Consider the following 27,793-nt stretch of genomic DNA (forward strand, 5'->3'; position numbering starts at 1 on the left):
CCTTCGGTCTTATCGAGGGTTCGAAGCCACAAGTAAACCAAAGTGGCATCAAAGCCTTTTATATTAGCCCATAAATGGTGATGGGTCATGTGGAACTTAGTTCAAAGGGGAGATTGTTGGGTGTGTGTGAACAAAGTCTCACATGGAAAGTAGAAAGGAAAAAGATTCTACTTATAAGGAGTTGGATACTCTTAATGGTGTGATACATTTTGGGAAAAATCGTGCGGGCTTGGCCCAAAGCGGACAATATCATACCATGTTAAGAGTATCTTTGGGTCATTTTAGCTTAACAAGTGGTATCAGAGCGAGGTTCAAGACATGTTCGTCTTGGGGAGCCGCAACCTATTTGATGGTAATCATGATTTTTGTCTGAGAAATTTGACCGGAGTGCCACACACGTTGAGAACTTTACGGTGGAGATTTGGAGATGTGACATGTTGAAGGCTATGTGAAGAAGGTGGATCAAATTTATTTTGTTAGAAAATTCAGGCTAGGGGGGAGAATTGTTAGGTGTTGTCCTGATTTTCTTATCATATTTGGTTTTCGTATCTCTTGAAGGAAAATGCAACATATTTATCATAATTGAGTTTTTCTTTTCTTAGAAGAAAATTATAATTCTTCCATATTTGGTTAGCCCTTTTTTGGAGTAAAAGGTTTTAGACTTCTATAAATTGAGGATCTTTCCTTCTCATTTAGCAGCATCCACAATGTAGCCATAAGGGGTTTGAGAATCATAGTTAGGGGGAGAACTTTACGGGACAAGTGTTAGTGTGTCATTTGTGTTTGTCTCTTAGTGAGGTTGTTCTCTCGATATTTTGTACTCTCTTTTATATAGTGGATTGCTCAGCTCCGCCGTGGACATAGGTCAATTGACCGAACTACATATTTTTATCTCTTTTGGTATATTTTCCTTTTATTGTCTGATTTATTATCGTTCAAAGTTTGCTTTACGAGCTTTTTATTCGATTGTAACACTATAATACCACTAACTGTACTATATTTCTACTCGCCTATACATACAAAAAAGGACGCCAAACTGAGAATTTCACGGGTTTTTCTTTTTACTATAAATGAGAGCTAAAATCCTGGCGTTTTTGGCTTTGTGTTGTTGTGATTGGTCATCAAATGCCGCCCCAATTCCTGAAAGATTCAGCCTACGACACACCTCACTCACTCCTCAGTGTGACTCCCGTTTGCACACGTTTGATTAGAATGTGCCACAAGATTCACTTTTCGGGTCTTAGCTCTACCTCCTACTTACCCCTGCTCAACGAATTACCCCAATAAAATTGTTTGCATCTATTCATATCATTCAGTTACGTATCAGTTCCAAAGTAGTAATTGGGTCGGCTATATTATTCCTTATTTAATGAATTTCACATAGTCTGTGTCAAATTTTTATGTATTAAACCAAAATCTATCTGTTATAGCTTAAGCTGCCATTTTCATGGGGTTTGGTCAAATCTGGGTTTGGAACTTGAAACCCAATTCTAAATATGAGTGATGAATAGCTTGAAATATATACTAACTAACCAACAAGTTTAAGTCAAACTAATTTAAAATCTGATCTCTAATGCCTCCGAATTGCATGTTGTTTTAGGGTTTCCTCGAGTGGTTGAAAAGTTGTACTATCATAATGTAAAAGGTGAGCCCTTTTCTATTTGTTAATTCATTTTATCACTGTGTCTAATAATTTTAAATTACACAGTCCATGATTATATTATACATATTTTATACTTCCCACTAAGATAACATAGATTTAATTAATTATAACCAGATTCTGTACCGATAATAGAAAAATAAGTGACTATATTCAAGGTCCTCTTATGGGAATCTGTTGATTATTGGAAATTGAGGATCCTTCTTGTTTACAGTAACCCCACAGGTTGATATATAGAGTTACAGTATATTTCTTTGTGATTAAAATACCATTTTTATCATTTTGCATGTTTCTGCTTTATTGAAAAAGCTTTGAGGATATAAATGAGCCACGTACATGGAAAACGAATAGAAGCAGGAATAATACCCACCTAGGGTTTTTCTTAAAGATACAACTTTTAAGAGTAATCCAAAACAAAATTGATTCTTACTCATGTTAACTTCAGGTGTGGCAACAACTGTAACTTTTTTTTTTTGCGTGTGTGGAGGATGGTCTTTTTTCTTTTTAAAATTCTATAACAATACTTGTTTTAGCTTTTCACTTTGTGTTGTAGAAAAGAAAAATACTTTTTGGGCTATTTTTTGAGGCTGTGGTGTTTCCTCAGAATAAAGCACATTTTTTGATGTGTGGTTCTTGTTCTTTTTGTTTGCTCTGGTTGAAATAGAAGCTCAGTTTCTCTTCTTGGTAATATCTCTCTCCCTAATGAATGAAAACGTGTAGACTGTAGCCATAGCATGCCTTGTACATTTTTGATGAGCCATTGGTTTCTGTCTGCTGATTTTGTTTTGGAGTGAGTTTTGTCTCTTTTAAGGAAAGACCTTAGATTGCTTTTTTGCTTGTTTATATTGTTTCTTTGTTAAGTAGGTTGTTACGTTGAATTGAATGAACTGATTCTTGAGTGTCTTCTGAGATGATGATTTGGCTTGCCTTTTACTGAAATGTGTTTTTGATTGGATATGGCTATTGTGGAAGTGAAAGGATGTGGTTAGGATTCTAAGAATTAACCAACTGGTAGATGTTGTGGCTCTGGGGCTACATACAATTATATGTAGATAACAATGGAGGGGTCATCTGAATCTGGTTGGGAGGGATCAGATAGTTCCAGGGGTTTGAATTCTTCAGCTCTTGTAGACAGGAATCCTAGATTTCAAATAAGCAGCATTAGGTCCTCTGGTGATGTGTCGCATGATACTGGGTTTGTTCCGGGTAGAAAGGGGAGGGGGAGAATTGAGTCCCCTCACGTAAATTGTCTTAAAGCCCAAGGTGGGGTTACAGAGGATCGACTCGCTGTGGACCGAGGTGATCGGAGAATAGACTGTAGTGATGTTAGTTTGAGGCAGTGGCTGGACGACCCGGAGAGAGCTGTTGACGCTCTTGAATGTTTGCACATATTCTCCCAAATTGTGGAGATTGTAAACCTGGCACATTCGCAAGGAATAGTTGTTCATAATGCAAGACCGTCATGTTTTGTCATGTCATCTTTCAAACGTATTGCTTTTATTGAATCAGCATCCTGCTCGGATTCAGGGTCTGATTCATCAGAAGATGGTTTAAACAGCCAAACTATCGAGTTAAAGGATTCATCCTCAGTTTTGCCTCATGAGTCGGACGAGCTGGGGAGACAAAGTTCCCAGCTTGAGAAGATTTGCACAAAAGCTTCTGTAAAAGTATCTGAAAGCCATTGCTTGCAGTCAAGTTCAGGCCATGTGGTGCAGACTAAAAAGAAGCGACAAGAAGAAGAAAAGAAGCATACCTTCCCAATGAAACAGATATTGCTCATGGAAACCAATTGGTACAGTAGTCCAGAAGAGATTGCTGGTGCTCCAAGCTGTTGTGCTTCAGACATTTATCGTCTTGGAGTCCTCCTATTTGAGGTTAGTACCAGTTAGTTAGCATGTCGCAGTAAATGGGTCTACTGAGTTATATTTCTCATGACTGCAAAGATGAACTTTTGTGTTTTAATGATTATTATAATTGTGAGCAGCTATTCTGCACCTTCAGTTCACCAGAAGAGAAAAGCGCAACTATGCATAGTCTAAGACACCGTGTCCTCCCTCCTCAGTTGCTGTTAAAATGGCCTAAAGAAGCTTCGTTTTGCTTATGGTTACTGCACCCCGAGCCAAGCAGTAGGCCTAAAATGGGGTGAGCATTCTTTTTACATGTGAACCTGATCTTTTTTTTTTCTCCCTTATTTTTCCTCTATGGCAATTCATTCTTAATTTGTTTTATCCGTGATCGATTTGTTGCCATAGTCTTCTTATACCTCCTTTGATCTGCAGCTCATACTCCTGTAATCCTTGATCTTCCATGCTGTTGTTGTTGTCATATAATGTACGGTACACTGTCATAAGGTTTATAGTAAGCACATTTTCTCTTTTCTGGTAGAAAACTCTTATATGGAGAAGTCATGGGATGTTTAGTTTTTGTGCATGGATGAATAAATCTTACCTCAGGAAACAAGGAAATGCAGGCAAATCATGCTTGCCTTTCTTGCAACAGCACTAACTCGTTCCTTTTTTCTTTCCTCTCTTTGGTTGATGAGATGACCCAGGGTTAATTTCTTGGGCGTGCAACTCCCTTTACATCATTAGGAATAGGGCAGGGTCTGGTTGCCTCTACAGGCAAAACTGTTAGTTAACTGATCAACAGCGTTGCTGCTCTCTCTACACAAATACTGTTCCATGTCTCGTCAGTGGCATCTTCAAATTTCTTACCAGCTTGTTGCTATGGCAATTTGGCTATACTTTCGCTGTTTACCTGCACAGTTTGGTTGAACCTTAATTTTTTACTGCATAATATTTCCTGCAGTGTTCAAAGTAAAAGGAAGAGAATGGAAAAAGAGCACTAAAGACTTAGTGAGAGAGAAATAAAGTGAAATGAGCAAAGTTTTCTATTACTTTGCATTAAACGTTAGCCCGTTACCTATTGATCAGATGCATTTAAGCCGTCAATAATGGTTTCCTTGAAGAATCAATCTACTATCTCTTCCATTTTAATTTTTATTTTTAACAGCAATGTCCCTGTCTCTGTCTTTTTATTATTCTGATTCTGTTTTTTAAATTGGGACAGTGAGTTGCTAGAAAGCGAGTTTCTTAATGCTCCAAGAGATGAGTTTGAAGAACGTGAAGCAGCAATAGAGCTTAGAGAAAAAATAGAGGAGCATGAGTTATTGCTGGAATTCCTTTTGCTGTGTCAACAGAGAAAGCAGGAGGCTAAGCACAACTTGCATGAGATTGTATCTTTTTTGTCATCTGACATAGAAGAGGTCTCAAAGATGCAGAAGACCCTTAGAGTCAAAGGGGGTTCAAATCAGGAACCAGTAAAGGATTTGGATTCGGGGAAGATAAATATTACTGAGAATGATGATGCTGGGAGCTCTGGATCTAGAAAGAGATATAGGCCAGGCCTTTCTATCCGCACGACTGAGGAATCGGATGATAATCTAGATGAACGTCAGAAGTCTGAGAAGCATGTTGAAAACAAAGGGAGCACTCTGGCAAAAAATTCCCGGTTGATGAATAACTTCAGAAAATTGGAGGCAGCTTATTTCATGACAAGACATAGGGTTATCAAACCAACTGGCAAACCATCGAGTAGACATTCTCAGGTAAGTGCAGATTGCAGAACTTCAGTAGTAGCAACTGAAAGAATTTCAGTGAGTAATTTGTCATCAAAAGAGGGGTGCAACGAGGATAGACAGAGTGGATCGATCAGCTCATTCCTGGAGGGCCTGTGCAAGTATCTATCTTATAGCAAGTTGGAAGTGAAGGCCGACTTGAAGCAAGGGGATCTTCTAAATTCTTCCAATCTTGTATGTGCTCTCAGCTTTGATCGTGATGGTGAATTTTTTGCAACTGCTGGTGTAAATAAGAAGATCAAAGTTTTTGAATATAATTCAATTGTAAATGAGGACCGAGATATCCGCTATCCAGTTGTTGAAATGGCTAGTAGATCTAAGCTAAGCAGCATATGTTGGAATGGCTATATTAAAAGCCAGATCGCTTCAAGTAACTTTGAAGGTGTGGTGCAGGTGAGCTAAATTCATGATCATGGTGGCTTTTCTTTTTAATATTAATTGTGGATGATGTTTGTTAAGTTATTTTCCAGGTATGGGACGTCACAAGAAATCAGCTTTTCATGGAAATGAGAGAACATGAAAGGCGCGTCTGGTCTGTTGACTTTTCCGTAGCAGATCCAACCATGTTGGCCAGCGGGAGTGATGATGGTTCTGTCAAGCTCTGGAATATCAATCAGGCAATTCTAATTTTTGCACTTGGTGGATGTCAGCTTTGAAACTAAACGTACTACAGTCATCTAGTTATGTTGCTGTGTGGATAAAACCTGTGTGTGTAATAAGTTGTTTTTCTTACCTCGGTTGGTACTGCAGGGAGTAAGTATTGGAACCATCAAAACAAAAGCCAATGTCTGCTGCGTCCAGTTCCCCTTTGATTCTGGTCGCTCCCTTGCTTTTGGTTCAGCAGATCACAAGATATATTATTATGATCTACGTAACTCAAAAATGCCTCTATGCACATTAATCGGGCACAACAAGACTGTGAGCTATGTCAAGTTCATAGATTCCACTACGCTTGTGTCTGCATCTACAGATAACACATTAAAACTGTGGGATTTGTCAATTTGCTCATCTCGAATTCTTGATTCGCCTCTTCAGTCATTTACTGGACACATGAATGTAAAGGTATTTTTCTTTCTTCTTGTCTGCTTCACCTGAAGCCGACTCTGGTTTCATGTCTTCACTGTACTCTTTTGCTGCCTGTAACACTTGTTTCTGCAGTCAGAAAGATAGGATGTTGTACGCATACGGCTTGTAAATGCTTAAAGAATCCATAGCTTTTTAGCATGGGAGAAGACACATTTCACGCATGCACATGATGGATTTTTCTGCTTTTTGGGGACCATGGTTTATTCTGCTTTTCACACTTATGTGATTGATTGAATGTAATTGGTGTTCAGCTCCCATTTAGAAGTTTGTTAGGGTCCATCCACTCAAATGTGACAAGATAATTTTAAAAAAAAAAAGACAAAAAAAATTCTTTTACATGTATAATTCTTAGGCGCTTTATGTTTACAATGGCAACTTCAGCTTGCTTGCTACAGTGTGGGCCTGCATTCTTATATCCTGGTATATTATGTGGTATAGGACCAAAAGATTGAGTTATGATTCTTGGTGCAGAACAAGTTAATATTTGCGTTAGAACTTCTGCTGCAGTGAACTTGACTCTAGTGTCAACACTGGATTTTGTGTTAGAAACCCCCCCCCCCCCCTTCTTGAGATATCATTTTAAATTTTCTTTGCTGTTGTGACTAATCAAGGAGATCCTTGAAATAAGTTCTTAGAAATGAGATTGAACTTCAGTTGTGGTTGAATGTGCTTTATCGTGAAAGAGATGGAACTTAAATTGTGGTTGAATGTCTTTTCCTGCTGATACAAGTATTCTTGCTTTTCAGAACTTTGTTGGCTTATCTATATCTGACGGTTACATTGCTACTGGTTCGGAGACAAATGAGGTATCGTTTATTATCATATATAGCTCTATTATTACTTGCTTACTGATGCTGTTCGTAAATATTATTATCATATATATTTACTATCATATATAGCTCTATTTAAGAAAAGTGAGGTAGCATTTATTATCAATGTTCTAAGTCAAGCTAATTGTCAAAAAATGTCTCTAGATTTCTAGTTGTTTCTGAACATTTCGGTTGATGCTGTTTGTAAATAAGCAAATGAATGACTCACAAGTTCTTATTGTATTTGAGTATAAAAGTTTTTTCATTAGATTTGTGACAAACCAACCACTGTCCTTCTCTGCTCGGGAAGAAAACATATACTTGGTTTTTAATTGCCATTGTCACAAAACAATACATTATTGCTATGACATTGCAGATTCATTAGAAACAATCCACTTCATGTTTTCTTTAATATTTTAATTGTTCAATGAAAGGGTTTTTTAGTGGATCAATATTATCAATATGACCTTGGATCTTAGTAGTGGTTGACAAACATATATGAGTAAGAATCACCAAATTATCATTCAAATGTTTTAAATTAAACTGACTGTGCTCCTGTAGAAATTTCAAGACCAAGTAGGGAGACTTGTGAATTGTGATGCAGCACTTTTTTAATTCGACCTAGGGTACATCCAATGCTCTTCATCATATTCACGTCTCATGCTCTTGAGTTAGCATGAGCTTTGTACATTTAGTTGGTTTAAAGGTGTGCATCTAGAGAGAGAATTTTAGTAAGAGATAGAAAATAGAATATTAGTTGGGCCAAAGAATTAATAAAAAGCATGGGCTAGTGAAAGCATTCACTTAAGCTACATACAAAATGAAATGTGATGCTCTCAGCACAGAGTTGTGTTTCACGTACTACAAACTGTGACTTGCACAACATACTACATATGTCTTTGTGCAACAAATGCATATGAATTGATTCGTGTTGTGTATGTAAGGCACCTTGGCTAGGGTGGTTTTTTTCGCTTCTAGTCTTGATCAATTGGTAGCTAGCCCTCAACCAAAACATGCCAATGTGCAACCTTGAGTTGGCTGTTGTATTTTCCCCAAAGTATGCCAATCATCAATACTAATTAGAATTCATATTCATAATATTACTTCAAAAATGTATGTAATATCAAAATTTTCACTAATATTTGCAGTATAAATTTACTCTCATTTCTTATTAAAAAAATAAAATAATAATAATAATGATAATAATAATTTTACTCTCGTCCAAACGCTCTTCTACTTCATTCCTTCAATGTCGTCCACGTAAGTGCTAAAGGGACCATCTCCCATGCTTTTCTCCTTTTCCTCTTCTTTCTAAATTTCCATCCAAATAACAGTTCTCTAACAGCTTGTGAGATTAGTGATTCAACTCCAAACATATTCTAAACTGTACTCCAGAAGCTTATACTCCTCAACCAAGCATGCAATGAGACCGTGTGGTACAGTGGCGGAGCCACCTTATAGGAAGGGGTGTCAAATGACGCCCCTTCACGGGAAAAATACGTTGTGTAGCTAGGTAAAAAAATAAATTATATGTATATATATTATGTATCGACTCCCCTTAATTTCCTGATACGTTTATTTTTATATATTTTTATACCCCTTAACAAAAATTCTGACTTTGCCACTGGTGTGGTAGTTAACTATTTACATTCTTCCTCGTAATCTTTCACATGAAACAATTGCTATTATATTCTTCTTTTTTTTTTTTTCCTGAAGTTCTAATTTAACCCGGGTTAAATGGGGTATGATGTTGCTTTCTGAATATGAAACTACACCGTCTTTGACACTTTAGGAATCAAATCATGGCCGAAAGAAAATTTTCCTTCTCTAGTAATAAATTATAGAAAGACTTTGTGGGCGTTTGGACATAAGAATTGTAAAATTCCAAAAAAAAAGTATTTTTTTTTTCAAGTGAAAATGGTATTTGAAAATTAGAGTTGTGTTTGGACATGAATATAATTTTGGGTTGTTTTTGACGTTTTGTAAATGATCTGAGTGAAAATTTTTAAAAATAACTTTTCGGAGTTTTTCAAATTTTCGAAAAATTCCAAAATTCATCTTCAAGTGAAAATTGGAAATTTTATGGCCAAACACTGATTTCGAAAAGGAGTGAAAAAATTCTTATGTCCAAACGACTCTTAAATTGTGAATAAATTGTGTCCTTTCCATATCCAACCGTCTCTTTTGCTTGTACAGTAGTTCCAACACACTATTGAGCTCTTCCACTTTCTAATCCGACAACTTTCTCCTAAAGCTTAGATCCCATATTCTTGCTCCTCTCTGTTCGTTGGAGGCAGGGGTGACTGTTGTTGTTTGCTTTCTAGAGACATTGAGAATGGATAGAAAAGTTTCAATAGATCAGCATTGTTGCACCATTTCTGCTTCAAAATATTTATTCTAGTACAGATCATGCTCTAAATTTATATGTCTATCGAAATCTTTCCATCCTTATGCTCTTTCTTAATGCCACTCACTATAGTTGCTTTATCTGATTTCTTCCCATTCTACCCTTTGACCTCCATATCGCAAGCACCTCTCTTGCTCCTCCACTCCCCCCCCTACACATACAAAAAAAAACCAAACCCCAGTTGGGAAAAAATGATAATACCGACGAAGAATAATATCCACGGTAAATAATAATAATACAAGAGAGTAACAACGACACCAACCCTTTTAATGTGGGTAAAATACAATACTCGAGCGGAGCAATATAACCAATATAATATTACAACTTAGTAGTGTCAAGAGACTACTACAATTTTGAAAAAAATAACACTCTTTATTAAAAAAATACTTCACTACAATATTACTCACACTCACTATTTATCGCACAGACTACAATCGGTGGATTACTCTCTCTAACTTCTATTGCTTCTCTCTTATTTTGATGTGTTTTAAACTAAAACGAAACACTTCCTTTTATAGGCAAAGTTGCCTCCAAACCAACCAATTAGATTTGCTTGTTCAACAATTTGCAGCCGCCCAACTTGGCAAATTGTTTTGCCGCCCACTTTATTTCTACAACTTTTTTCAATCCTTTTCTTTATTTCCTTTATGGGTCCCATAAATCTCCCCCTTGGCCAGGATGGTTTTTTTCGCTTCTAATCTTGATCAATTGGTAGCTAGCCCTCAACCAAAATATGCCAATGTGCAACCTTGAGTTGGCTGTTGTATTTCCCCAAAGTATGTCAATCATCAATACTAATTAGAATTCATATTCATAATATTTCTTCAAATATGTATGTGATATCAAAAATTTCACTAATATTTGCAAAATAATTTTACTCTCATTTCTTATTTTAAAAAATAAAATTACAATAATAATGATAATACTATTTTTAATACTTGTCCAAACGCTCTTATACTTCATTCCTTCAATATCGTCCACGTAAGTGCTAAAGGGACCATCTCCCATGCTTTTCTCCTTTTCCTCTTCTTTCTGAATTTCCACCCAAATAACAGTTCTCTAACATTTTGTGGCATTAGTGATTCAACTCCAAACATATTCTAAATTGTACTCCAGAAGCTTATACTCCTCAACCAAGCATGCAATCAGACCGTGTGGTAGTTAACTATTTACATCCTCCCTCGTAATTTTTCACATGAAACACTTGCTATTATATTATTCTTCTATTTCTGAAGTTCTAATTGGGTTAAATGGGGTCTGATGTTGCTTTCTGAATATGAAACTACACCGTCTTTGACACTTAAGGAATCAAATCATTGTCGAAGGAAAATTTTCCTTCTCTAGTAATAAATTATAGAAAGACTGAGTGGGCGTTTGGACATAAGAATTGTTTAATTAAAAAAAAGTGATTTTTTTTTCCAAGTGAAAATAGTATTTGAAAATTAGAGTTGTGTTTGGACATTAATATAATTTTGGGTTGTTTTTGACGTTTTGTAAGTGATCTGAGTGAAAATTTTGAAAAATAACTTTTTGGAGTTTTTCAAATTTTCGAAAAATTCCAAAATTCATCTTCAAGTAAAAATTGAAAATTTTATGGCCAAACACTGATTTCGAAAAAAGCGAAAAATTCTTATGTCCAAACGGACTCTTAAACTATGAATAAATTGTGTCTTTTCTATATCCAACAGTCTCTTTTGCTTGTACAGTAGTTCCAACAGACTATTGAGCCCTTCCACCTTCTAATCCGGCAACTTTCTCCTAAAGCTTAGATCCCATAATCTTGCTCCTCTCTGTTCGTTGGAGGCAGGGGTGACTGTTGTTGTTTGCTTTCTAAAAACATTGAGAATGAATAGAAAAGTTTCAATAAATCAGCATTGTTGCTCCATTTCTGCTTCAAAATATTTATTCTAGTACAGATCATGCTCTAAATTTCATGTGTCTATCGAAATCTTTCCATCCTTATGCTCTTTCTTAATGCCACTCACTATAGTTGCTTTATCTGATTTCTTCCCATTCTACCCTTTGACCTCCATATCGCAAGCACCTCTCTTGCTCCTCCACTCCCCCCCCTACACATACAAAAAAAAACACACACACACACCATAAAAAAAACCTCAAACCCCAGTTGAGACAAAATAATAATCCCGACGAAGAATAATATCCACGACAAATAATAATAAAACAAGAGAGTAATAACGACACCAACCCTTTTAATGGGGGTAAAATACAATACCCTAGCGGAACAATATAACTACTCCATCCGTTCTAGTTTATGTGAACCTATTTCCTTTTTGGTCCGTTTTAAAAAGAATGACCCATTTCTAAATTTGGAAACAATTTAGCTTAAACTTACAATTCTACCCTTAGTGAGAAGCTTTTATAACCACACTAATACTCTGGGCCCCTTTTTGATTTGTTTGGGACCACAAATTTCAAAAGTCTTCATTTTTTCTTAAACTCCGTGGCCAGTCAAACAGGTTCACATAAATTGGAACGGAGGAAGTACTATATTATTTCAATTTAGTAGTGTCAAGAGACTACTACAATTTTGAAAGAAATAACACTCTTTATTAAAAACACCTCACTACATTATTACGCACACCCACTATTATCTTAGAGACTACAATCTGTGAATTACTCTCTAACTTCTATTGCTTCTCTCTTATTTTGATGTGTTCTAAACTGAAACGAAATACTTCCTTTTATAGGCAAAGTTGCCTCCAAACCAACCAATAAGATTTGCTCATTCAACAATTTGCAACTTGGCAAATTGTTTAGCCCCCCACTTTCTTTCTGCAACTTTTTTCAATCCTTTTCTTTATTTCCTTTTCAATGCAATTGATTGTAAAGTAGCTAGTCTTGATAATTTAGGCGTTTTTTTTTTCAATAGGAGAACATGACTCAATAGATACCAAAAGAAAACAACTTCCCAAAAATTGCTTCTACAAGATCTTAGATTATCCTCCTTTCTTCCTTCATATGTATTAGAACACTGCTTATTAGCTGGTAGTTACAGTACTGCCCACTTTCTACTGGTCATATATGGTAAACATCCATAATAAGAAAACCTGGGGACAAATGGAACAAAGGAATATTAGATCAAGGACAAGTACTGTAGTGCCTATAGTATATGATGGTTATGAGAATACTTGAAAGGGATGAAATACGCCTTGTTAAAGAAAAAAGGGGGTGAAGGACCATTAAAATTGCATGGACTCTCCAGTGTATATCTTTTAAATGGCTATATATTGAGTCTTATTGCATAGCTTGTGTATTGATACTTGTCTGTATTGTTCCACAAATAGCTAATTGCTACATGTTAATGTTATGTGTGTGATCTGCGTTGTGTTGCAGGTCTTTGTCTACCACAAAGCTTTTCCTATGCCTGCATTATCATTTAAATTTAATAGCACGGATCCGCTTTCTGGTGATGAAGTGGATGACCAAGCACAGTTTATCTCATCTGTTTGTTGGCGTGGTCAGTCCTCTACCTTAGTTGCTGCAAATTCTATGGGAAATATTAAGCTCTTGGAGATGGTTTAACGTGGTTCACGGTCTCCAACGGTTTTGGGTTGGTTCCAGGATAGAAAGGGATGAAAGATTTTTGCCTGCATTGATAAATGAATGGCTTGCACTGAAGAGAGTAGGATACCATGGCAGTTGGTAAATGAGGATATTTGCCATCATCAAGAAACCAAGATTTTTGCTAGTAGTTCATATAGTTCAAGTAGCTCACTGCAAATATGAGAACATATATTGGTCTTATGGTGAAATGCTGTACATAAAAGGGAAAGAATGCTAAATGTGAATTTCTCTTTGTATATTCTATAACTTCCAGAGTCGGAATGAAGTTTCAGAAGAACTATATGATCTCCAGAAAACTTTCTATATCTTGGCAATGAAAGCAATGAGGCAGAAGAACCAAGTTGTATGTATTGCAACTTTCTGAATGTTACTCTATTTACATAGCGAAGAAACACAAATTCTTGCTTTAATTCTCTCTTTTCATTTATAAAGAATAAGATGAAATTAGGTAGGAGGAAAGAGGGAAATAGGAATATTCATTTCTGGACACTCTTGTTTTGATGTGTTACGTGTATGCTGTTCATGACCAAGAGCATGCAAAAATATGAGTGTTAAGTTGGTGCGTTTCTGCTCTGAATCTGTTAGCGTTGCGTATAGTTTTTTTTTCTTTTTTCTTTTTGAAAGATATAATGGAAGAGAAAAGTATGGACCCGGAAGCTCAAAAAGATACATTAGGAGAATTACTGATACCTTTTATGTGCATAACAATGCTTTAATATATGAATCGGCAAATATGCCTAGTGTGCATTAACTTTATTTTATTGATCATTATTCTAATCTTGTGATCCTCCATTCTGTTTTGCAAATAATCTTTGATTCGATCCACAAGAAGACATGTTACAAATCGAAACCTCAAAAGAGACTGTATGATTCTATATTAAATATGTGTTATGGTAACAAGAATGTTATAATACCATCCAGGGTTGTGGTTGGATGAATATATGATCCGTTCACCCCTAACCAAAGATCTCGAGTTCGAATTCTGGGTATGGAATAAAATTCCGATGTGAAGCGCTTCCCCTTTAATTGACCTTACACTGCGAGAATCTGGATCAGTCGGGACTCCAATGCAGGCACCAAACACCGGATAGGAAACTAAAAAAGAAAAAACAAGAATGTTATAATCACCTAATAAGTTGACTTCTGGTTTTTCTTTTCTTTTTTCTTTATCTCCTCCAAATAAATTGTAGTACTTGGCTAGACCTGAAGATTTGGGAGGGTTTTTAGATTTTATCTAAAGAAATGAGTGTATAAGATAACGGAGCTGGTGAATTCACCTGATAAGGCAACCCTTTTAACAATTGTTTCCCAAATGAAGTGTAGTAGTTTCTTTTTTCTACTTCCTTTTTCTTTGACTTTTTCCCTTTCAAGGGGTAGCTCAGGTAACAGTGAAGAGAAAGGAACAATCAATGAAAGATCATACCTTACAGCTTTAAGATGTAAGGTATAAGTTATCAAATATTGCACACTCTATGAGGTAGAACTTATACCAATTAACCCTCTATTCTCCTTAAAACATGCTTGGGAAGATCTTTTCAGCTTTATTTTTATAATATATGAAGAATATGTTGAGTTGTATTGTTATTCCACATGGACTGTGTAAGAGCTTTCAAATAGGTTTCTAAAGTTCTGGGGCTATCCACCCGTTGTCTTAAATATTTGAGTTAAGTGCCCAATTTTAATATGGTATCAGAGTCAATCTTCGGTAAGTTCATTCCCACGCCCAAATCGAGTTACACTTTCACAGAATAAACTGCAAAATTAGTAAATAAAGGTGTGCTTCTACTGTTGTTTTGAGTTCCTTGGCTTAAGCTCTAATAGTAACCACAAGAAGAAAGCGGGGAGCATGGACCCTAGTCTCGTTTCTGTCGAGCATGATCTATATGGCATGAATGTGTTTGATTGGACGAAGACACATATATAGAAAGTGTGCAGTGAAGAACAGTGAGTCATGAGTTTGTTTGCCAGGAAATGAAATGTGCAGAGATAATTTAAACAAACAAAGCCACAGAATAGGGCAGTAAAGATGAACCTTATATCCTGTCCAAGTGTAGCTACAAAAACAGGAACACCAAAATAGTGGCAAGGATATGGCAAACTTTATATATTACAAAATAATCTAATGTTAATATGTTATTCTCTGGCTCTATAAATGAAACTCTTTCCCCCTCGCCTTTTCATCAGTAGGCAGGAAAAGTATAACTAATTACACTGGTGTTGACTAAATTTAGCTGACAAAACTAGTTTACCAATAAGACGCCGAAGTCTTTTAGCCCCTGGACCTGGTTTAAGCTTCGTTAAATTTCCAACCTTTGAACAACGAGGTTTTCCAGTACACCAACCCCCCGGTGTGAAGCTTCCATTGCTTCGATGGAGGAGTTCTTCATCAATCTTGTCCAAAACGGGATCATCTTGCTTGAACTTGCGTGCAAAAGCAGCATCACTTCCAATCATTTTTGCTGTGTCATTAATGTTGAGAGTGTGTGGATGCTGTCGTGGAGGGTAATCCCAAGAAATATAGTGCATGTCGTGGTTAATAACAGTCGTAGCAAATTCTGGGGCATTGCACACAACGGTCTGAAAGTATCCTTCAGGAGAAGAGACAAAATTTGTGTAGTACATAAGTAGGGTCCTAGGAAGATTATCCCAACCCCATATGCAGTACTCCACAAAAGCACGAGAGAGGATCATCCACGCTGAACCTGTATCAAATTTGTAGCATTGCTCATAATTGCGCAAATAAGAAGATAACAGTGTTGTGGGCACATTACGGTAAGAGTTCACTTCATAGTCAATGCAGTTCATGCAGTTCGGCCAGAAAGTAATAAAGTCATTTCCATCTATACATAAGATTGATGAATTGCTTCCTCGTGCTTCTAGGAAAAAGATTTTAGTGTGGAGAAATACAGTATCAAGTATAAAACCGATGAATTTCAAGATATGAAAAACCAAATCTCTGGATCCAGCAATTTTAGCAGGTAACAACAATAACTGAAACATTTTGCAGACTAGTCGAACTGATGCAAAATATATCACTATTTCATCTAACCGCAATAGTGAATATGCAAACATGCAGGTTGCAGGCATCCAAAGATTCATATGAAGATTATTTTCAGTCAATAATAATACCAAGATCACCATGTTAAGACACTTGAAACTTATCTTACAGTTCAGCTTCTCTAGCTCTGAGACACTTCAGAGTCTTAGGGGTCGTCTGGTTACCGGGGTAAAGATATTAATCCCAGTATAAATTTGGGATTATAGTTATCCCATGTTTGGTTGTGAGTATTAGCTAATACCAATATAAATTCTGTACCAAAATGATGGTATTAGCTATCCCATACAGGAGGTGGTATAGATAATTCCATGGGATATCCCAGAACTATAATCTCATGGGATATCCTAGGACTGAACCAAACGACCGCTTAAGGTTTGATACAAAGTCCTTATTTTAACCAAGAAAGTATATCCAGATTAAGGAAAAGGTGTAATGGTACAAGTACAAAATTTTACCCGACCAATGTATATGCATTTTTGCATTTTTGGTGCATAAACATCAGTAAACAAGTATGCAAATTAAATCATCAAAAACTAACCAGTAAAGAGCTTAAAGGATGTGGGAAGAGCTCTCTTAGGTGAGGCCCAAAATATGTCAGACTTAGTTGTCTTATAGAGCCCAGGGTCTACAATAAGCGGCATTGCCCTTTGACCCCTGCAATAGGATCAACACATTGACGCAGAAATTAAACCTCAGTACGATAAAACTTCAAGAGCACAAAGTGAGAGACAGAGAGAGGATAGCATACTCTTTCCAACCCAGCCGGCTAGTGTGCTCAATGAAATTGAACTCTCGCTTTAAATCAGAAAAAGTGTATATTAAATCTGCCAAAAATAATTAATAGTAATAATTAAACACCTCTTTGAAGAAAGAAACAGAACATAACTACTCAAGACTGACTTATGACCATCAAAAAATGGTGCCCTTTTTGCTGGTAGATAAAGATAAACAACCAGAGAACTAACCATCTTGAGTCACCAGTGGATAATCAGAAGCACTCAAGTTAATAAACCAATCCCAATCCGTATACTTCTTGAGGAGAATCGCGCAAGCATGAAGAGTGTTTGCAACCATGGTAGGTCCACGGTAGGTCACCATATTTGCTTTGGCGATCATGTGCACGTTCCCAACCTGCGCAAAAATGGGATCTTTCTCCACTCTAGAAGCAAGCTCTAATCTCTCTTGTGTAGGCGATTCTAGGTCCAGATGAACAACATAATAATTCCGTGGATGATACAACGCTTGCAGCGTTCTCCAAAGCTTTTCGAGATCACCCTTTGATCCAGATATCAAATAAGCGAATCGGGGGACAGGAGGAGCAGCAGGAGGGGCTGGAGCTTGGTTAATTTTCGATTCAGCAAAATACGGGTTGGTTTGATTTATCTTGACATGAGTTGGGAAAATTGAAAAGATTGAATTGAATGTGTGTAATGAAGTAATAAGGCCCATGTTAAAGGAGGTTACAACAAGGAAGAAACACACAAATGAGCTTATAACCAAAGGAAATATCCATCTCTTCTCCATGTTTAATGACTTCATTGTTGAACCTTATCATTAGTTCATCACTAGCAATAAAAATTCACATCAAACTCAATCCTCATCTACTCTGCAATCGCAAACCAAACGCCCCAAAAGCCCGTTCTTGATTTCCTCTCCACAATACTTATTCAAATGGATCCTTCAATTTGCACTCTTCCAAAATGCTGTTCATAGAAAAGTCACCATCTAGAAGCTCAGTCCAGAATTATAAGAATACTAAATTAACAAGATAAAAGATATTCCCAAAGACTCCGTAAGCAACTAGCTAAAAATTTGGTGTAAAGACAAAAACAAGACTTACATTGTATAATATATAAACAAGCTAACATTCAACTATATTATATTTTATGTTTTGTATATATTTTATTCGAGAAAATTATAGTTTTAGCAGAAATAGAAAGAATGTTACACCAGGATCGTCGAAAACAGAGAAAATTTAGAAACAAGAGTCCCAAATAATTGGCAAAACGGTATCGTACGCAAATCCAATCTACTGAACACACATACGCATTAATCTTCAGTGGCTCAAATTTTAGAATCTCAAATTGGTACGATTCCACAACTGCATATACACCCAACAAAAGAGAGCCAAAAAAAAAAAAAAAAAAAAAAAAAGTTAAAAAAAAAACCACTATGATAATGACAGAGAGTGGGAAAGAAAAAATAAACAATTAAAGAAAACCAAGAATTTCAGTGCCCATTACACAGAAATAGAAAAATAAACAGAATTTAGACATGAAAATTTGCAACTCACTCAATTTCAGCTAAAATAGCAATACTAGTGACCATATGAGCATTACTCAAGTATATCCAAAAAAAAATGAAAACTTACATGTTGTAAACAGAGAACCTAACAAAGAGGAAGAACCTTTAGTCTTTTTGGGTAAAATACTTAAATGGGGTTGGTTTAAGATTCTTGGAAAGACGGCAAGTTTGAGCTGAACATGTCAAAAACGAAGAGAATAAGCCGGAGAGAATAAAATACTATACTTAAGAAAGAAATCAGCTGAAAAAGAGAGAATTTGGTTGTTTATTGGACATTATTATTGAAAGAATTACAAATAAGGTAGGAGGAGAGACGGAACGTGAGGACAAGGACTTAGGACCAAGCTGGAGAGTCGCTCACGTTTTGGTTTGGTTTTAGATTTGGGTTCTCTATATTTTTGCCTACTATTTGATTTCCACTATTTCTGCTACTGATTTCGTTTTGGAATTTTCAGTGTGTAAACACTATTTTTAGTCTTTCTTTTTTAGTTTGACCTGACAGACGGCAATTACAGTTTTGTTGGTTTATATGAAGTAAAATTACTTCTTTTTTAATCCATAGAGATATAAATATTTTATGTAAGTAAGTTTTAAACGATATATAGATGAATAGGATTTTTATCGACTAACTAAACTCTAATAATAGTAAAAAATTCATAATAAAAGATTTTATCTTTAATGAGCATACGCGAAACAAATTTAATTAATCCGATCAGTAAGTACGAGATACCATTTGACTATGGAGAATGCTTTTTTTTCTAAGGCTTATATCAAACTATCACTCTCTCTCTCTCTCTACCCTCTTCTTGTTCTTTTTCTTGTTTTTTCTTTTTACATCTTTTTTGGGTTAGAAGGTCGTGGATAGTGAAAAAGGGAAGGTCTTTGGTTAGATTTTGTATTTAAAGGCTATAAATCTTGAGATATTTTTGAATAATTACTATTTTAAATTTGTTAATGAGATTAAACAAAACAAAAAATCCAAAAGCAAGTGCTGGACGTTTAAGTATTTTTTATCTCTTTATGAAATTAAATTTATTTTTTTTGTGATTTAACTTTTCAGTATTAATCAGAAAGAAATAGCAACGAGGGAAAAAAGGAAATGTAGAAGGTAAGAATCCATGATGATTTAAAATAATCCTACAAACGGCTACGTGTAATGTGGAAAGTGGATTCCGAAGGAAAAGGCGAACAAAAGTGAAAAGCAATTACTCTTATCTTCTTTATTCATTATCAAAGGTATAGTTTCTGAAATCAATCATATTCTTGTCTGCCTCAAACTTAATTAATCTAATTTGCCGGCAAATGACTTTAGCGAATTTTACGTTGGTTCCGCCAAATACGTCATCCTATCAATTCCATCATTAAAATACTCTCCTTTTCATTAAGACTTGATGATTCTAAATTTACGTGAATCGAGCTTTTATTTTTTATTTTTTAATCGGTTCATCTGAACTTAATACTTTCGTTACAAAATATAAATTTTTATGTAAAAAAATACTAAAATTACAATAAATAATTTATATTAACAAAAGTGTTTAAACTTTATAAGGGGATAGTGTAAAAAATTGTATATACTACAATATAAAGAAGTAATCTAAAGAGGACCTAGAATTAGTAATCTAAAGATGACCTAGATTTGCACGTTGTTAGTTGAAATAATACATGTCTTGCAAAAAGTTTCCTTTCAAAAAACACTTGTAAGCTGATTTGTCTTTTTTTTTTTAAAATTAGTGTTAGGGTATGTGCTTTGGGCATGCAACCATATCCGTAACCCTAAGTATATAATTTTAAAAATATCATAAATATTTTTAAACAATGTGTTTGAGTTACAAGTTAATTTCAACAAGGAAAACAAGAATCCTATTACACAAAAGTCATTCTAATTCAAAGTTCTTATGAATTTTACGTTTTGTAATCACATCTCACAATTGTAGTGAAGTTGAATTCATGTCCTAGATATTTGGAAAATCTTAAATAATAAGGAAATTAAGATTTTAAAGTCCTAAATATTAGGACTTCATAGACATTTTTTAAATAAGAAAATATTTAATAATTAAAATTTTAGTTAATGGTAAAGTCTTAAATATTAAAAAAATAATTAAAACGACTATTTTATCTAGTATGAATTTAATTTTAGAGGGTAAAAAAGTGAACGACATTTCACCAAGGACTTTCGTTCTTTTAATAATAGTCTCTATGTTCGTGCATTGCACGAGAAATGCGTATTGAAAATAATAAACTTTCAATCTCTTATACAATTGAATATGCACAAAGTAGGAAGTTTAATAATCAATTCTTTAAAATTAAAATAATATAATAAATAATTCAAATCAAGTTATAAATAATATTTTTGACATAATATAGGAGGAAAAAATGGAACTAATTAAATATTTTAGAATCACAATGTTATATGATTAAAGTTGTAAACTCACTTTAAAATACGATATTATTCATTATTGTGTGTGAAGCGATGCTGGATATGTATGAAGTTCAACAATTCTTAAAAAAACATCATATGTTATCAAAACCAACTCATAAATAAAGTTTTGACACAATCTAAAGTTAAAATGAAACTGAACATTTTGAGAATTATGTTAAAAGATTTAAAATCACTTCGAGAATGCAACAAACATTTATGGGAAGGTATATTCAAAATTTGTGATCACGCCACATAATAAATTAACTTTGATAACCTGAGGCGTAAATATTGCTATTTGTGGTAAATTTTATACTTGGTTCTGTGGAGAAGAATTGAAATATATCTAATATTTGACTTGCTTTGGTTCTAACCCATAATTAACTTCCCGAACTATAGATAATATTTTCTTCACACTTGATTGTCTTATATTTATAGTAATAACAATAGATAATGAATATAGAATTTGATTTCTGTTAAAATAATGAACGGACGAATACGATTTCTTTACGAAGTGGACTTGAAGAATGATATTGTGATGACCCAAAAAGTCATCTTATGTGTAAGAACTCGAATCTGCGCTCTTAAGCCTTAAAAATCTCATTTTTACCCTCCTCCATTTGCGTGCGCAGTCCGGACAGATTTTCGGAAAGCTTTTATGTTGAAAATTGATGAAAATAAGAATTTATGCCTTAAAAGTTAATTTTAGTCAATTTCGGTCAATATCTTTGGTAAATGGGCCCGAATCCGTATTTTGACGGTCTCGTAGGTCCGTATCGAATTATGGGACCTGGGCGTATGCCCGGAATCAAATTCGGAGGTCCCTAACTTGAGTTATGAATTTTGATGAAAATTAAAAGTCTAGAAATTATTTATTTATAAGAATTGATTGATATTTGACATTGTTAATATCGGGTCCGTATTTTAGTTTCGAAGCCTGGTACAGGTTCATTATGATATTTAAGACTTATATGTGAATTTTGGTGAGAAACGGAGTTGATTTGACGTAATTCGGACGTCCAATTGAGAAGATATGAATTTTAAAGTGTTCTTGAGAATTTCATTTGATTTGGTGCTAAATTCGTAGTTCTAGGTGTTATTTTAGCGATTTGATCACGCGAGCAAGTTCGTATGATATTTTTAAACTTGTGTGCATGTTTGGTTTGGAGCCCCGAGGGCTCGGGTGAGTTTCGGATAGGCCACGAGATGTTTTGAACTTAGAAATTTTGCTGGTATAACTGAACCTATTGCAGGCCTCTGATTTCGCAATTGCGAGATCAGGCATCGCAAATGCGAACATAACAGGGTACGCAATTGCGAGGCTTTCATCGCAATTGCGATCAGAAACCTGGGCCAGCAGTTCTCGCATTTGCGAGATTACCTTCGCAATTGCGAAGGGAGTCTGGGAAGGGCAGGTTCCCAAATGCGAACATTTACTCGCATTTGCGAGGTTCAGTGGTCGTAAATGCGACACTTTCCTCGCATTTGCGAAGGCAGCGGTATTGTGAAGGCCATCACAATTGCGATAGTTCTTTCGCAATTGCGAGCTTCGCATTCAAGTCGCAATTGCGACACCTGCAGCTGAGTAAAAGGGGCTTAGACGGGATTTTTCATTCATTCTTCATATTTTCAAAACCCTAAACCTTAAGAGGCGATTTTTCAAAGACCAAATCTTCCCCAAATCATAGGTAAGTGATTCCTAACTCTTTTCTTTCAATCTTTTTCATCTTATAACAAGATTTCAACCTAGAATCTAGAATTTTTATGGTAAAATTAGGATTTTTGGGTAGAACTTAGGAATTTCGAAATTTGAGGATTTAGACCTCAATTTGAGGTCGGATTCCAAAACTAATTATATATTCGGGCTCGGGTATGAATGGGTAAAAAATTTTTGGTCCGAACCTCGAGTTTTGACCAAGCGGGCCCGGGATGGATTTTTCAACCTTTTGGAGAAAAATTTGAAAAATTTAATTTATAAAATATAATTGATTCCTTTAGCAATATTTGATGTTATTGAGTCATTTTTTAATAGATACGAGTGGTTTGGAGGTGAATTCCAAAGAAAAAGCTGTGATTGAGAATTTAGTGGTCTTCGGAGCAAGGTAAGTGTTGTGTCTAACTTTGGCTTGAGGGAATAGATATTGTGTGAGTAATTGCTATGTGTTTTGTTATTGAATACGATGTATAGTTGAGGTGACGAGCATCTATGCATTATGGTCGAGTCATAGCATGCGAGTGAAATTCCATTCTTGCAAATTTATAGTCTTAAATCTTGTTATCCATGCTTATTGTTGTTGTTGAAATGTTAGGAGACTTGTATCCGGTTTCACCAAGGCTGATAAAATTGTGAATATTGATTCGAGGTTGAGATGTTAAACATTGTGAAAGTAATTATTGGTGAAATATTAATTTCTTTGTGAAACTTCTCTCTATATGTTATTATTGATTCTGTAAATTGTGAGGAAGAGTATAAAGCACGAAGGGTGATGCCGTGCGTGTATTATTTATATTGTGAGGAAGAGTGTAAAGCACGAAGGGTGATGCCGTGTATATTATGAGAGGTTTAAAGCACGAAGGGTGATGCCGTGTATATTATGAGAGGTTTAATGCACGAAGGGTGATGCCGTGCCGTTCTATTTATTTATTTGGTGAGGTTGAAAGTAAAAGCATGGAGGGTGATGCCGTGCAGTTTTCCTTGCTGTTTTAATTGCTCAATTCATTTAAAGATTTTCAGTTTAATTCTGCCTTTTCATTATTCTCACTCTTTATGTTATATTCCCCCACTGTATGTTCCCTTCCCATTATTTCTGCGTTATTTCTTTATTTACTGTTGTTGCCACTAGCATGATTATACTGTTCAGGTTATATGTGGGTGTCTTGTCCTAGCCTCGTCACTATTTCGCCGAGGTTAGGCTCGATACTTACCGGTACATGGGGTCGGTTGTACTGATGCTGCACTCTGCACTTTCTGTGCAGACTTTGATACCGGCTCAGGTTGATCGAAATTTTGCTATTGGTCCGCTGTCCGGAGACTCAAGGTAGATCTGTCGGCGCTCACAGACCTTGAAGTCCCCATCTACCTTTTATGTCACTGTTATTTTCTTTCATTCAGATAGTTGTATTTCTTTCAGACTATTACTTGTAGTAAATTCTAGAATGCTCGTGAATCGTGACTCCAGATCCGGGTGGTAGTAATTAATACAGTTTTATAAAATTCCGCACCTCTTATATTTCATCTTAGTTAATCATTGTTATTTACTGAATGGAAATAAGGAATTGGTTTAACGATTTTCTAGCAAGTGAAATGTTAGGCGCTATCACGGTCCCGTCGGTGGAAAATTTCGGGTCGTGACAGATATTTTGACTTGGACTCTACAATATTTGAATTGCTTTTCCATTTTTAGGCATTAATGTTTAAGATATAATTTAATTATGGAAGGTCATAATAGGCAGTTAATATTTTAAGGATATTTTTATCGTTCAACATTTAGCATAGAATATTCGTGCTTTTATAATAATATAGATAGATAGATATAGATATAGATACTAGTATCTATGAACGTGCGTTGCACGTTAATAATAGCACGTGATGATTTAAATATTTATTTATATGAAAAAATAATAAAATTTAATTAATAAGAGAAATTTTATGAATAATAATACAACAATCATCTAAATGCCGAAAAATATTATTACATTAGCATAATACATAAATTCAAAATAAAAGGACATCATCAAAACTTACACAAATGATCAATTTTCTCATGTTAGTTAGATAATTATGTATTATAGTTTAAAATTATTTAATGTGATGGTATCTTAACGAACACTTTTTTGTGGACAATACTCTACCTTAACCAGAACTCTTGTTGTCAATCTTGATATCTCTCTTGAAAGTGCAACATACAGTTGTTCGTGCAAGAAAATATATTGTGTAAATATAGTCCAATATTTAGGATGTTAGTTCTTGTACTTTATTTATTATATTTGTAAAACATAAACATATTAAAATTTATTTTCATACAAATTTAAAAGGATATTGCTTAGTTTGGAAAAATAAAAGTTGAATTCAGAGATAAGAATATATTTAAAAGCATATTGACTAGTATCATAATTTTTGCATGTATGACGTTATTGTCAAAACTTTTATATACCATATGTGTGCTATTATATAAGCTATTCGGTATATTTAAGTTTTTCATTAGCATGACAGGCATATTTTTCTTCAAATTCAACCTATATACAATGGAAGATCAACTTAGTCTATTATATATACGGTGACACTAACATACGTAAGAAATAATAAACATGACAACAAACAGGTATGGTAGAAGGCCGTTTGGTATTAAAGTATTTAAGTATATTTCTTGGTTGTAATTATTGGTATCATTTTTCTGCTTAGTCAAAATTGAAAAATATTTTGTTTTGCTATAAAATTTTGCAATCAACCTTTTTTTTAGTTGATCAACATATTCATTTATGCTAGCTAAAATATCCTTTTAATTCTATCATGCGATTTGCACAAATAGTGTTTTAATCTAATGATAGAAATATTTCTCTTATTAGATGCATACTATTACCATTGGGATTGATAATCAAGTGTTCAGGAAGAACCAAATCATCTTTTATTCGATGCTCTTATTCGTTTCCGACACGAAGCAAGAAGACACTGAATACTGGATCTGTTCTTACTTTATAAATTTTTGTCAGTTGAATCTTTTTCATTTGAGGTCAGAAGTATAACTTTGGCAAGTTAGCTTTTACAGTCTCTACTTTTGTCGATTTTGGAATTAATGATAGTACTTGACATAAATTACCTCCTAAAATATTAATTTTTCACCAAACGGTTCATCAATATTCAATATATCTCTAGAACTCCGTTTAACACTTAGCCATAAGTGTTTCATCCATATTTATGAATTTTGCGTTCCTTATAAATTTAGCACCATTGCTCTGCTTTGATATATTTGTGATGTTTATTTAAATTGTTTGAATAGGTATATCAAATCTAAAATGGGTGGCCTCATAATAAAATCGTTGTTGGTACACCACTTGCTATTATTGCTAATATTGTCATGCCTCTTGATATGATATTTGCAAGTAATATATGACATAGAAATATTATTTCTATTCCACCGGAGGCATATACAAAGAATAATCTCATTATAGCATAGTCAACTCTTTAAAATATAGTCTTGAAATCTTGTTCTTGTTTAGGATTTAGCTTTGATTGTGCTTTCTCAGACACTTGTATAGCATTTTGATTCTTAATAAGATATTAACCTTTTTTATTTTGTGTTCTAACACTCTTTTTATGGAATAAATTTATGTATCCTACGACTTTTTTAACTTGAATAAGAATCTTACTCATGTGATGAATTTAAAAAATAATTGAATTGGATTCTCTTGCTAAATAATTAATTAAAAGATTTAATTATTTGATTTTAACATAAAAAATAATTTATTCTATGTTGATTCAGATCTTAATATTAGTTCATCTTATTTTGAATATTTAATCTTAATTATAATTTTATCCACCATAAATTTTATTTTCAAAGAGTAAAAGATTGATATGACATTTCACTTTTAGATCTTTATGTCTGTAGAATCATTAGTGGTAATGACTCTTACCAATTATTTTTTTTCTCTTTCTCACACATTTATATTCTTAAATATTTTCTGAATTGTTGTTTAATAATTGAGTATTTTTTAATATTACATGAAATATTAATAAAATAATATTATTTGAGTAGAAAAATAGTTCAAATATAATATAAAAATATATTATCGCAGGGATATTTTTTTTCTCTCGATGTCAACTCTTTATTGTAATGACCCGACCGGTCGTTTTGAGTATTACAACCCCATTCCCCCATTTACTTCTCAAATTATGATTTACGGTTGTTATCTGGCTTGCCGGGGGTAATTGGTTCGGGTCCGGTGAGGTTTTGTAATGATGTGGAACACTTAGTTCCAAGGTTTAGAATTTAAGTTGAAAAGGTTGACCGGATGTGGACTTATGTGTAACGACCCCGGAGATTTTTTGCTAAGAAAATTAAAGTTTTGTGGTACCGAGGTAGAACAATTAGTACAAAGGATGAACAATGCACTGGAGAGTAAAGGAAAATTTTCGGTAAAAGAAGACATTTCTGCGGCCCACTATGCGGTCGCAGAATAACTCTGTGGATCGCATAATGGCCGCAGAGTGAGGCAGGTAAGGGGCCATTTTGGATGCCATTCTGCGGTCGACTATGCGACCGCAGAACTGTTCTGCGGTTCATTATGCGACCGCAGAACAAGTCTGTGGGCCGCATAGTGACCGCAGACCCATGGCAGGTTCTTCCCAGTTCTGGAGGTCAATTGTGCGGCCGATATGCGGACCGCATATCTATTCTGCGGTCGCATATCCGTAGCTTTATTTTTGGGTTTTTATAACCCGACCCAACTTCGATTTATAGCCCTTGAAGCTCATTTTTTAGCCAAAATCTGACATTTTTAGAGAGAAGGGAGAGTGCTCTAGAGAAAGGAAGAAGCTCAAGTACTTTGTCCATCAAGATCTTGTTCAAGCTTTGAAATCCAACAAGGAAATATCACAAGATCTTCACCCAAGAGGTAAGGTTCTAACCCCCAGTCTTCAATTTCGAGTTTGGGTAAAGATGGGTAATTAAGAGTATGATTCTTGGGTGTTAGTGTATTATTTATATATACACGTACCAATAAGGTTTATGAAAAGATAATTGAGTTCAAATGGGTAAAGATTGGGTTGAAAATGGTAGAAATCTTCAAAGAGTTTAATTGAAGATTTGAGGGTCGAGTTGATGTCAGAATTTG

At 34.8% G+C, this 27,793-nt stretch overlaps 2 protein-coding genes across 10 annotated transcripts; one reads left to right on the forward strand and one right to left on the reverse strand.

Moving 5' to 3' along the window:
• The first annotated feature begins 1,090 nt into the window (after nt 1-1,090).
• Nucleotides 1,091-13,480, forward strand: LOC107768013 (protein SPA1-RELATED 4). 9 transcript variants are annotated; one of them, XM_075235808.1, is made up of 9 exons: nt 1,091-1,315; nt 1,601-1,645; nt 2,525-3,534; nt 3,645-3,802; nt 4,730-5,690; nt 5,768-5,914; nt 6,048-6,359; nt 7,130-7,189; nt 12,954-13,480. In XM_075235808.1, the coding sequence occupies exons 3-9, from the start codon at nt 2,719-2,721 to the stop codon at nt 13,140-13,142; spliced, it is 2,643 nt and encodes an 880-aa protein (XP_075091909.1). In that variant the 5' UTR covers nt 1,091-1,315; nt 1,601-1,645; nt 2,525-2,718; the 3' UTR covers nt 13,143-13,480. The 9 variants fall into 9 exon arrangements, 8 of the variants coding, with proteins under 8 accessions (XP_075091909.1, XP_075091923.1, XP_075091917.1 ...); XM_075235822.1 differs by having other exon boundaries at nt 1,097-1,315; nt 2,633-3,534; XM_075235816.1 differs by having other exon boundaries at nt 1,097-1,645; nt 2,633-3,534.
• Nucleotides 13,481-15,199: 1,719 nt separating this feature from the next.
• On the reverse strand, nt 15,200-18,927 carry LOC107768015 (beta-glucuronosyltransferase GlcAT14B-like). The gene is made up of 5 exons (XM_016587114.2): nt 18,614-18,927; nt 17,208-17,945; nt 16,991-17,066; nt 16,781-16,896; nt 15,200-15,886 (listed from the first exon to the last, which is right to left on the reverse strand). Exons 2-5 carry the CDS (start codon nt 17,779-17,781, stop codon nt 15,387-15,389), a joined length of 1,266 nt encoding a protein of 421 aa, XP_016442600.1. The 5' UTR covers nt 17,782-17,945; nt 18,614-18,927; the 3' UTR covers nt 15,200-15,386.
• Nucleotides 18,928-27,793: the final 8,866 nt, after the last annotated feature.

This window comes from Nicotiana tabacum, chromosome 2, assembly GCF_000715075.1.
Source record: "Nicotiana tabacum cultivar K326 chromosome 2, ASM71507v2, whole genome shotgun sequence".
Taxonomy (NCBI): Eukaryota; Viridiplantae; Streptophyta; class Magnoliopsida; order Solanales; family Solanaceae; genus Nicotiana; species Nicotiana tabacum.